This window comes from Portunus trituberculatus, chromosome 41, assembly GCF_017591435.1.
Source record: "Portunus trituberculatus isolate SZX2019 chromosome 41, ASM1759143v1, whole genome shotgun sequence".
Taxonomy (NCBI): Eukaryota; Metazoa; Arthropoda; class Malacostraca; order Decapoda; family Portunidae; genus Portunus; species Portunus trituberculatus.
Window position 1 is genome coordinate 38,173,193 of NC_059295.1, and position 12,388 is coordinate 38,185,580.

The 12,388-nt window shown below is 40.0% G+C and overlaps 1 protein-coding gene across 3 annotated transcripts in view; it reads right to left on the bottom strand.

Moving 5' to 3' along the window:
* LOC123517107 (retinol dehydrogenase 11-like) overlaps window positions 1-11,980 on the bottom strand; it is a 106,995-nt gene extending 95,015 nt beyond the window's left edge. The window contains exons 1-2 of one of the 3 annotated variants that reach the window (XM_045277005.1): window positions 11,807-11,980; window positions 7,674-7,943 (exon numbers count right to left, since the gene is read on the bottom strand). In XM_045277005.1, coding sequence (XP_045132940.1) covers window positions 7,674-7,710 — 37 coding nt within the window. In that variant the 5' untranslated portion in view covers window positions 7,711-7,943; window positions 11,807-11,980. The remainder of the gene's footprint in view (window positions 1-7,673; window positions 7,944-11,806) is intronic. The other 2 variants (XM_045277004.1, XM_045277006.1) reach the window with 2 other exon arrangements.
* Window positions 11,981-12,388: the final 408 nt, after the last annotated feature.

Genomic DNA, 12,388 nt, shown 5'->3' on the forward strand with positions numbered 1-12,388 from the left:
CCCGTCTCCATATCTACACACATCCAACTTTCCTTTAAAACTATGCACACTCCTCACTGACACCACCTCCTCACTCAAACCATTCCACACCTCCACACATCTTTGTGGGAAACTATATTTCTTCACATCCTTCAAGCATATTCCCTTGGCTATCTTTTTACTATGCGATCTCGTAGTTCTATTTAAGTTTTCCTCTCTCAACATCATTTGCTCATTATCCACTTCATCCAGTCCGTTCAACAGTTTATAAACCTGTATTAAATCTCCTCTTTCTCTTCTTTGTTCCACGGTAAGCAAATTCATTTCTTTTAATCTCTCCTCATAGGTCATTTCTGCCAATTCCGGAACCATTTTTGTTACCATTCTCTGCAATCTCTCCAACTTCCTTATATGCTTCTTTTTATAAGGGGACCAAACCACTCCAGCATATTCCAATTTTGGTCTAATTGACGTACTAATTAATTTCTTCATCATATCTTTATCCATATAATGGAAGGTTAATCCAATATTTTTTATCAAATTATACGTTTCTCCAAACATCTTATCAATATGAGCCTCAAACTGCCCATGGTCTTGTATTATCACTCCCAAATCCTTTTCCTTTTCCACCTTTTTCAACACTACTTCTTCACCCATCTTATATGACCCTCTTGGCCGTCTTCCACTCTTCCCCATCTCCATCACATGACTTTTGCTCAGATTAAATTCCATTTGCCACCTCTTGCTCCACTCCCAAATCTTATCCAGATCTGCCTGTAAAATTTCACAATCTTCTTCACTCTTCACACACCTACACAACTTCGCATCATCCGCAAACAAATTAATATAACTGTTTACTCCCTCTGGCATGTCATTAATATATACAAGGAAAAGTATTGGTGCCAGCACTGAGCCTTGTGGGACTCCACTCTCCACCACCAACCAGTCCGACTTTGCATCCCTTATTACCGTTCTCATCTCCCTCCATCTCAAGTAGTTTTCCATCCACTTTAACACTTTTCCTTTCAGTCCTCCATAAATCTCTAATTTCCATAGCAGTCTCATGTGAGGTACCTTGTCAAAAGCTTTCTTTAAATCCAAATATACACAGTCCATCCATCCCTCTCTCTCTTGTATTTTGTCAACCACTCTTGAATAAAAGCTCAGTAGATTTGTTACACATGACCTCCCTTTCCTAAAGCCAAATTGATGATCCGATAATAACTTATGATCCTCCAGGAACCGTATCCAATATTTCTTTATCACCCTCTCACAAATCTTACCGACCACACTTGTTAGAGACACAGGTCTATAGTTAAGAGGCTCTTCCTTACTGCCTCCCTTATAAATGGGCACCACTTCAGCTCTTTTCCACTCTACTGGTACTTCCCTGTTTCTAATGAACACCTTATAATATCATATAATGGATCAATCAATTCTTCTCTACACTCCTTCAATAATTTTCCTGAAACTTCATCTGGTCCCATCGCTTTATCATCTTTAAGTTCCTCCAACATTTTATATAACTCCTTTTAGGTATCTTAATGTCATCCATGTGCACATTTCCTTGTACATTCTGAGGCTTTACAAACATTGTTTCTTCAGTAAATACTTGCTGAAACCTATTATTTAGCAATTCGCTATATTCTTAGGGTCATCTACTATCCCTTGCTCTCCTTTTAATCTTTCAATGGACTCTCTCTTTTAAGTTTACCATTTATGAACCTGTAAAACAATTTTGGATGTTCCTTACTCTTGTCTACAATATCTTTTTCAAATTTTCTTTCTTCCTCCTCCTTACCCTCACATACTCATTTCTCGCCACTCTATAATTCTCCTTATTTAGTATATTCCTGCTCTTTTCCATCTTTTCCAAGCCACATCTCTCTTTTCCTTAGCCTTAACACAAGTTGCATTAAACCAATCCTTTCTTCCTTCCTCTCTCGGTTTATACTTTGGTACAAATTTCATAACTCCTTCTTTATAATATTTCATAAAAATCTCATATTTTTTTGCACTTCTCTGATTTGTAACATCTCCTCCCAATCTAATTTTCTGAAATAATTTTTCAAACTTTCTGTGTCCATCTTTCTATAATTCAATCTACCACTCCTGTATGTCTCGTCTTTCCTTCGCTGTGTTGTTGCTATCTGCATTTCCATAACCACATGATCACTCTTTCCCAAAGGACATTTGTATTGTATATCTCCACATAGGTACACTTCTCTTGTTAACACCAAATCCAGTCTAGTTGGTTCATCATCTCCTCTATATCTAGTATTTTCCTTCACCCTCTGTTCCATCATATTTTCCATCATTAGATTAAGAAATCTCTCTCCCCATGCTTCCTCTCCAACACCACTTACTAGATTTTCCCAATCCACCTCCTTACAATTAAAATCTCCTACTAGTATCACCTTTCTTTTTCCAGATAATACACTTTCCAAACTCTGTAAAGTATCCTTGATCATATTGTCGTATTCCCTTAATGTCCAAGAATTTGTTTTAGGAGGTACATAGGTCACCATGATTATTAATTCTTTTCCATCACTTTTTATCCTTATGGTTATCACTTCTGCGTTGTTCTTCCCATACCAAACCTTATCCACATTTATTCATTTCTTCGTCATAATCATAACTCCTCCACCACCTTTACTCTCTCTATCCTTTCTCCATATATTATATTTATTATCCAAATTTATCTTTGTTTTTTCATGCAATTTTGCCTCAGTGTGTGTGTGTGTGTGTGTGTGTGTGTGTGTGTGTGTGTGTGTGTGTGTGTGTGTGTGTGTGTGTGTGTTTCACTGTTTGATCTGCTGCAGTCTCTGACGAGACAGCCAGACGTTACCCTACGGAACGAGCTCAGAGCTCATTATTTCCGATTTTCAGATAGGCCTGAGACCAGGCACACACCACACACCGGGACAACAAGGTCACAACTCCTCGATTTACATCCCATACCTACTCACTGCTAGGTGAACAGGGGCTACACGTGAAAGGAGACACACCCAAATATTTCCATACGGCCGGGGAATCAAACCCCAGTCGTCTGGCTTGTGAAGCCAGCGCTCTAACCCCTGAACTACCAGGCGTGTGTGTGTGTGTGTGTGTGTGTGTGTGTGTGTGTGTGTGTGTGTACCATGGGCACAGTGGAATTGTTCATGGTGAAGTGTATTTTTTCAAATATATGTTAATAACACCAGCAAGTTAGATTTGAATCTGTTCTTCTATCAATGAGGTGGCCCTGTGACACACCACTAGCCTCTGTGCCTTACATTACCATTCACTACTGCCATCACCTTTATGTAGTGATCCTAGACTGCTACAGCAGGACATTAGGATGTCATGGTATCTATAAAATTGTCCCATCAATGATGAGCTTCCACTTGTGGGACCACCAATGACAGTTTTCATGGTAGTTCAGTCACAGTTTTCTTTAGTTTCAAAGATAAGTCAGGTATTCTTAAAGAGGCACTGCCATTTGTTAGTATGGCTACACAGTGGATGGAGGTGAAGTGAACATTGCCAGTGTTTGGTAGGGAAGTCACTATGTGAGATATTTAGTAACAGCAACATTCAAGGTACAATATATAGACACAAAGAAGAGGTTCCACAAGTTTATTAACAAAGCCACAAAACCGTATGTATCTCCATCACCCTGAGAATCTCTTCACCTCATTAGTAAGGCAACACAGTGTAATTTTTTAGACATCTTGTTAGGTTAAGTTAGGTTAATGTCCTAGCTGAGGGGGAAGGGGATGGTGGTGTTTGGCAGGTCAGGATATGTCATGTTAGAAAAAAAATCTTAATATTCAGTGAAATTCTCATAGACTTTTCAACATCCATACTTTGCTGATTTCTGATCCCTCACCCAAAACTCGATTCCCCACATGTCCCCAAGCTTGTTTGGGGGTTGGAAACGTGGAAATTATTCCTTCAGGCACCGCAACAGCTTATGTCATAAGGCACCACAAGGGTTAACACAGTGGTTTCCAACCTGTGGGGCGAGCCCCCCTAAGGGGGCACAAAGGGCTGCCAGGGGGACGCAAGCACTTCATAAAGTAGAAAAATTACTTAGTAGATGATTACATATCAATATTATAGTACAGTACAATATTACAGTAGTATGAGGGTGCGGTAGTAAGACGGTAGCTCTGTGACCGTTCTGGACGTAACAAGTGCCTCGTAAATAACTGTTAATTGCAAAATTACAAAGCTAAGGAATAGTTTTGACCGTGTGCGTTTGTTTATTTTACTAAAATTTTGAAATATGGAAAAGTATTTGATTAAAGGCAAAACGAAAGAAACTGAAAGTGAACCTCACTCCAGTAAATGTGATGAAAGTAGCAAGCATATAAAAACCAGAAAGTATGACGACAGCTATCTCTCACTTGGATTTACATCTACGGTTGTTAGTGGAATGGAGAGACCTCAATGTGTGTTGTGTTTAAATATTTTGGCCATGGACAGCATGAAACCAAGCAAATTGAAGCGCCTCCTTGAAACATAGCACCCTGAACATGTTGGTAAATCTCCGGAGTTTTTTTAAAGGAGATTTCATGAATTTAATAAACAGAGGCGGGCTTTCATGAAGACATCTACCACAGCTGCAAGTGCTTTGCTTGCTTCTTATAAAGTTTCCTACAGAATTGCAAGATGCAAAAAAGCTCACAACATAACAGAAACCTTGGTATTACCCATTGCTATTGACATGGTGGAAATAATGCTTGGTGAACAAAGTGCCAACAAGTTACGCAGCTTTCCTCTTGCAGACAATACAGTTGGCAGAAGAATTTCAGACATTAGTGATGATTTATGTGAGCAGTTGACAGATGTACTTAAATATTCGCATTTTGGGATGCAAGTAGATGAGGCTACTGATGTAGTGAAAGATGCTCATTTAATAACTTATGTGCGCTATATATCTGCCAATGAAATTAAGGAAGATCTGTTGTTTTGTAAACCTATTGTTGGTAGAGCCACAGCTGTAGAAGTGTTCAACATGATTGACAATTTTTTCAATGAACATGGAATAAGCTGGGAAAATTGTGTTGGACTGTGCACTGACGGAGCCCAGTCAATGGCAGGACGACATGCTGGACTGCAAGCTTTGGTGAGAGAAAAGGCTCCACACGCTTCATGGATGCATTACATGCTTCATAGATAGGCACTTGCATCAGGCAGTATGAATGAAGAATTAGGTAATTTGCTCAAAGATGTTGTCAGGGTTGTAAATACATAAAGAACAGTCCATTGAAAGGAAGACTGTTTGCACAGTTATGTAAAGATTTTGGTACTGAACACACTGCTCTACTGTATTACTGTGAATCACGCTGGCTATCCCGTGGAAAAGTACTCCAGAGATGAACTTAGAAATGAATGCTACATTCCTTTGTGAAAATAAAAACAAAGATGGAGACTTGTTCATAGATGATTATTTCATTAAAAAACTTGCTTACATGGTTGATATCTTTGAGAAACTTAACCAACTGAATCAGTCTATGCAGGGGCCCCACGTGAATATTTTCACACAGTGACAAAATATATGCATTTATGAAGAAAATTGAGTTATGGAAAAGGAATGTAGAAAATAACAGTTTTGATATGTTTCCAAACTTGCAAGAGTTTCTCAAACATACTAGCGTACTAGGTGGAAATGAATGGTTTGCTGACCACTTGAACACTCTCCTGGGGAAGTGCTCATTTTACTTCAAAGATGTAGACACAAGGGATTACGAATGGATAAGGAACCCATTTGGTGATAACTCTACAAGCACACTGTCTACAGCTGACCAGGAGCAACTTATTGATTTGTCATGTGACGGTTCACTGAAACTTGTGTTTGATGCAGGACCTTTGGAAAAATTTTGGTTGCAAGTTAAAGATGAGTACCCTTCCTTGTCAAGTAAGGCCATTGACATTTTATTACGTTTTGTGACATCATACTTGTGTGAATCAGGATTTAGTTCAGTTGCTGTTCTCAAAACAAAATACCGTTCTCGCTTAGTAATAGAAAAGGAATTACGGGTCTCAATTTCATCACATTCTCCGAGATTTGAGAAACTCTGCTCAGAGAAGCAAGTGCAACCATCACACTAGTAAAGGTAAGCCTATACATTCAGTCATACATACATAATTATGTATTATATAATTTTTTCATCTCTGACTTGTGCTGACTATGACAGTAAATAGCAGTTTTTAAATCAGAGTGGAGGGGGCGCAGGGAACTTGTCATTTAGTGAAGGGGGGCGAGAATTCGAAAAGGTTGGAAACCACTGGGTTAACGGGAGAACATTACATTTCCCACTGGGCAACTAAATTTCACAAGGATTCGAACCCGGGCTGCCTAGACCAGAGGCCTGAACACAAGCCTCCTTAACCAACTATGCCACCCAGCCTCCTGTTTGGGGGTGGAGGAATGCAGATGTATTATAAATAATTACCAGGACATCTAAGACTAGAACCTTAAGGTAATAGGGAGTGGGAGTAACATACATACAGTATTGCAATGTTTCCTGTATTGTTGATGGCAAAAAACAGGCTTCACTTTCTGGTAAAACACTAGAGTTAGCTCTTGTGGGAATTAATTTTCAGATCACAGTTCAAGGTCCTCTGGTGTATTTTTTATACTGCTGCCTACCCCCAAGCTTGATGGTGAATGGAAAATGTATTGCATTAAACTGTAATTTTTATCCCTTGATTAGCTGAGCTGGGTTTACACTGAAGTTCTTATTGTCTATGGTGATAGCTGATAGGTCTGGTCCTTCTGGAAACTGCAATGACGTCTGCTTTCGCTCAATTTAGTTTTGCGCAACCATGGAATCTGTGATGTGGCGTATGCTTTTCTGGTGAGAAATGTAGTAAATTGATCGATGGTATATATATATATATATATATATATATATATATATATATATATATATATATATATATATAATTTCCATCACAAATTGATATTTTTTTAGTTATGGCTGTTTTTCAACTCTAATTTAGGCCTACCTCTCACTCCCAATGATCTAGGGGGGACCTGTGAGAAATCATGGTTTTTGGATGAGAGAGCATTAAATTAAGTAATATATATTGCAAAATAGGTCAGAAATCAAGAAAATCACATAAAAAAAAACTCTGAAAATACATTGATGGTGGAGGCGATGGTTGGATGCAGCGACAACAATTATTGCTGTGTTTATGTTGAGCAGCATTGCCAACGCCACATTTCTGGCTGTATCCGTTACACCACATCCCCCCAATGGATACTAAACCTTCTAGCAGGAGGGGCTATCCCCCTGGAAATGCCCCAAGGGTTTCTATCCACATCCAACATAATAACCTTCCAGCAGGGGGAAGCTATGCCCCCCTGGACATCTCCCAAGGGTTATTAATTATACCCAACATTATAACCTTGTAGCAAGGTAGTGGGGGGGAAGGGATTAGACAATATTTGCTTTCACCCAACCAACAATTTTCTGACAGGCATTAAATCAAGGTTATACTGTTTGGTTTGGTATGTAAGAGGGGAAAGCTGGCCAAGGGAAGAAAAAAAAAAAAAAAAAAAAAAAAATTGCCAGTCCCCTGTCAGGTCCAAAAAAGTTAGCCAAAAAAAAGAGGTAAATGTCTTGAAACCTCTCTCTTAAATGAAGTAAAGTCATAGAAAGTTGAAAATACAGAAGCAGACAGGAAGTTCCAGAGTTTACCAGAAAAAGATATGAATGACTGCATTGAGTTGGACATAATACAGGTGAGAGTGTGGCTGCGCCTCGCACCCACAACTGACAGCCGGGATCACGGGAGCGCAGGGCGAGCAAGGGACGCTCGCCATTGGCAGATCACGGCCCAGCCAGGCCTGCGGTGATCTGGTTCGGGATTGGCCAGCGTGTCCAGCACTCCCTCTCCTCCAATCCGTTTCCTGATTGGCCAGCATGTCCAGTTCTGATCGGTCACGTGATTGGCTACCTGTGATCCGGCTGAAAAGTATATATATAACCGATGTACTCAAATAAATCAGTTCCTGACTTGCCACCACGGTTTTCACTGCCCTCGCTGCCTAGGCTAGTAGCTACTCGCTACAAGAGAAAGAATAAAGCCTTGTGCAGCGATGCTTTACGAAAAGGTTGAGGTATACAGTAAACAAGATCAGAATAGCAGTTAGCATGTAAATAACAGTAAACGATAGCAAGAGATGCAACATTTCAGCTGTGAAAAAGAGGCCAAAGATGGTCATTCAGAGGAAGTTAATAAGACAAAAAGCTTTTCATTCCACCCTATCTAATAAAACTATGTGAGTGGAACACTCACTCCATACATGGGCAGATAAGCCCCTCATACAGAGTTAACAGTTTGCGGGGGTGAGAAAAACTGGCAGAGATGCCTCAGAACACCTAACTTCATAAAGGCTATTTTAGTAAGAGATGAGATGTGAAGTTTTCAGTCAGATTATGAGTAAAGGACAGACAAAGGATATTCAGTATAAAAGAGGGGGACAGTTAAGTGTCACTGAAGAAGAGGGAATAGTTGTTTGGAAGGTTGTGTCAAGTTGATAGATGGAAGAATTGAATTTTTAAGGCATTGAACACTACTAAGTTTTTCTCCGCCCCAATCAGAAATTTTAGAAAGATTAAAGTTAGGCATTCTGTGGCATCCTTATAGGAACTGTTAACTTCCTAAAGGGTTAGTCATCTCTGAAAAGACATGGAAAGGTATAGGATGCTATCATCAGTGTAGGAGTGGATAGGGCAAGAAGTTTGGCTAAGATCATTGATAAATAATAAGAAGAGAGTGGATAGCAGGAAAGAACCTTAAAGAACACCACTGTTAATAGATTTAGGAGAAGAACAGTGGCCGTCTACCACAGCAGCAACAGAATGGTCGGAGAGGAAACTTGAGATACAGTTACAGAGAGAAGATAGAAACCATAGGAGGGTAGTTTTGTGATTGAAACTTTGTGCCAGACTCTATCAAAAGCTTTTGATATATCTAAGACAACAGCAAAAGTTTCACTGAAATCTCTAGAAGAGGATAACTAAAACTCAATAAGGAAAGCCAGAAGATCACCAGTAGAGTAGCTTTGACAAAAGCCATATTGGTGATCAGATAGAGGATTGTTAAGTGACAGAAGCTTAAGAATCTTCTTTCTTTTATTTTTTATACCATGTGGGCTTTTCACGGGAATTTATAGGCTAAAGGGGATACTTTTGGGGTACCTTCTATCTCAAAGCCCACCCACTAGGAAACCGTTGCCCTGAGTGGGGAACCCCAACCTACATTCGGACCGTGGACAGGATTCAAACCCATGTGCTTGGAGACCCCTCGGACCCCAAAGCATGCATGGTTCCACTGTACCACGGCGGCCCATTCTTAATGAGAATAGATTAAAAGCTTTTACACAAGCAAGAGATTAAAGCTACAAGGAGGTAGTTTGATGGATTAGAATGGTCACCATTTTTAGGAACAGGCTGAATGTAGAAAAACTTCCAGTAAGAAGGAAAGGTAGAAGTCAATAGACAGAGCTGAAAGAGTTTGGCCAGGGAAGGTGCAAGCATGGAGCCACAGTTTTTGAGAACAATAGGAGGGATTCTATCAGGTCCATAAGCCTTCTGAGGGATAAAGTTAGTGAGGGTATGGAAAACATCATCCAAGGTAGAGTTATTAGCAAACGTCTGAGAGAAAAGTTCAGCTTTAGAGATAGATGTGATGGAAGTGGTACCATCAAGATTAAATAAAGGAGGGAAAGATAAAGAAGTAAAGTTACTGGAGATGTTTTTGGCCAGATCCCAAAGTCTCAAAGAGTTGGATTTTTAAAGATTTTAACATTTTTCAGTAATGAAGGAGTGTTTGACAAGTTGGAGAACAGATTCAGCATGATTCTGGGCAGAAATATAAAGTGCATAAGATTCAGGCTAGAATTAGAATGGGTTTGGTTAGTAACCATGGGGCAATCTGGGGGGAACACAGCACCCCCCCCCACAACTAGGAGGTTATTACATTGACTTTGGTTAGTAACCCTTGAGGGGTATGGTATAGTGGATATAGCCAGAAATGTAGTGTTGGTAACACTGCTCAACATAAACAAAGCAACAGTTGCCACTGTCTCCACCATCAAACTATTTTCTGTTTTACTATGTGATTTTGTTGATTTCTGAACTCTTTTACAATGCACAGCACATTACTCAATTTAATGTTCCCCCACCCAAAAACCATAATTTCCTACAGCTCCCCCCAAGGTCATTAGGAATGAGAGGTAGGCATAAGTTGGAGTTGAAAAAAATCATAACTCAAAAAATATTCATATGCTATGGAAATTATACAAATACCATCAATCAATACACTATATTTCTCACTATATTTATTGACCAGTGGCTGCATGCTCAAACAAAAGTAACTAATCATTGTGATTTATTTCATGAGTGCACAAAAAATGTGACAATAAGCATACATGAACAAACCAGGGCTTCCATTTTAGGGTAAAATACCCTAAACTAGGGTAATTGAACCCTCCTTAGGGTAGTGTTTAGGGTAATGCATAAACTAGGGTAATTTTAGGGTAATCTGCCATCCTATGGATAGGTGTACTTGGAATGGAGCCAGTCTGGTGGCAGGCTGGTTTTCTTTCATGTTCAATTCATGTACACAATCATCCCCGTGACTTGTATCATCCCTTCACCCCCCCCACCCGATCCCCTTTCTCCCCAGTCTCCACTCACCCGTCTACCACGCGTACACGTTTTGGACCTTCGGACAGTTAGATCACAGTTCACACACAGAGTCAGTCACTTGAAAGGACAAGTCCACACAGAACAGCCGCAGTAGTGGCTGTAGTGCTATTTTAAAACTGTATACCAGCTGGAATCTACGTGAAGGTGGCCTTTTCCCATAATCATAAGGAATAACTTCATTTCCATTCTATAAGGTAATCTGTTTTATATATATTGTTATGACGAGGATCATGCAGATGTGTGTGTTGTCTGGAGTTGTGTGCTGATGAGGCGAGCTTCGTTTGTGTGTGGCATGTCGGATGGGTGTTGGCATGTCGGTTGGTGACAGTGTGCTGGGTGATGAGGATGATAATGAGGCCGTTGTTGATGATGCCAGTGATGTTGATGATGATAATGCTGGTGATGAGGGTGATGATGTTACACTGTTCCACTGTGGTGGTATTGGTGGTTATTTGAGAAGAGGTGGAGAAGGAGGGTGTTGCTAACTTCTCAATTGGTGCCTACTTTTTACTTCGACAATCTAGGGTAAAATCGACAAAAATCTAGGGTAAGATTTCATCAACTCATGGAAGCACTGGAACGAACACAACTAACAGCGTTCCTCAGTGCCTGTCAGTCCATCACATGTGCAGCTGTCGCTCATTCCCCCCCAAAAAAGTGTTAATGTTAAATTTTCAAAAATTGTTGTCAATGCTATAAACAATTTGCAACAGGTATGTATGTAATTATTCAGAATGTAAAGCTCTATACGATGAGGAGGATGAGAAACACTATGTTGATCTTGGTGTAAGACAGTAATAATACCCAAACCGATCTGGTGGGTTTTCTGAACACGGTGGAAGTGCTGGCCTACCGGTGACTTGAGAAGCTTAATGTTGGGCAGCTGCTTAAACTCATCCGTCCCTTCTTCCCTCTCATGATGATAAGACGGTATACCGATGAGACAGCTCTTTGATAGGCTCCCACCCTTACGTCTCCATAGCTATCGTTTCGCTTTCATCTTCTGCTTCACTCAGAGTAACCCATTCATGAGCAAAACAAGTCAAGAACAAGAAATGCTACCACAAAAACTGGTTAATATATAAAACCTCAGGCAAAATTAAACAAACCCTTACCGTCCTAGGACGGCTCCATGTGCTGCAGTGCTAAGTGACTTCTTGGTGAACTGCTGGGGCCGGTGCTGAATGACTGCTCTCCTGGCCTCCCCCGCTCATCCCAGCAGCAGCAGCAGGTAAACAAACAACACCTACCACCAGCGACTACACCACCAAAGCATTTTTTACGTATGTATTTGGATAATGTACATAATGATCTGTGTTCTTTTATTTATTTTTTCTAACTTTTAAAAAAGAAAATATAAAATTGTTTTACAGTATTACCATCAGCAGTTTTTTTTTTTTCTTTTGCCAGTGAATCAAATTGAAACAAGTAAAAGAATTAGTGATTTTGGCACTGTCCCGAGAAACCGTCCCTCGCGCTCGCCTCAATTCCCGGCTCCCCATTCGCAGCTCTTCCACCCAGCTGATTTGACGTCACATAAAATGAGAAATATATGGTATATCATTTTGTTTTTTACGTTGGGGTTCCTTGAGACGTCATGTATTTTAAGGGTTACGCAAGGGTAAAAAGGTTGAGAAACGCTGCCTTATTCGTTACCATCTCTCTCTCTCTCTCTCTCCTTATTCGTTATTTTATTC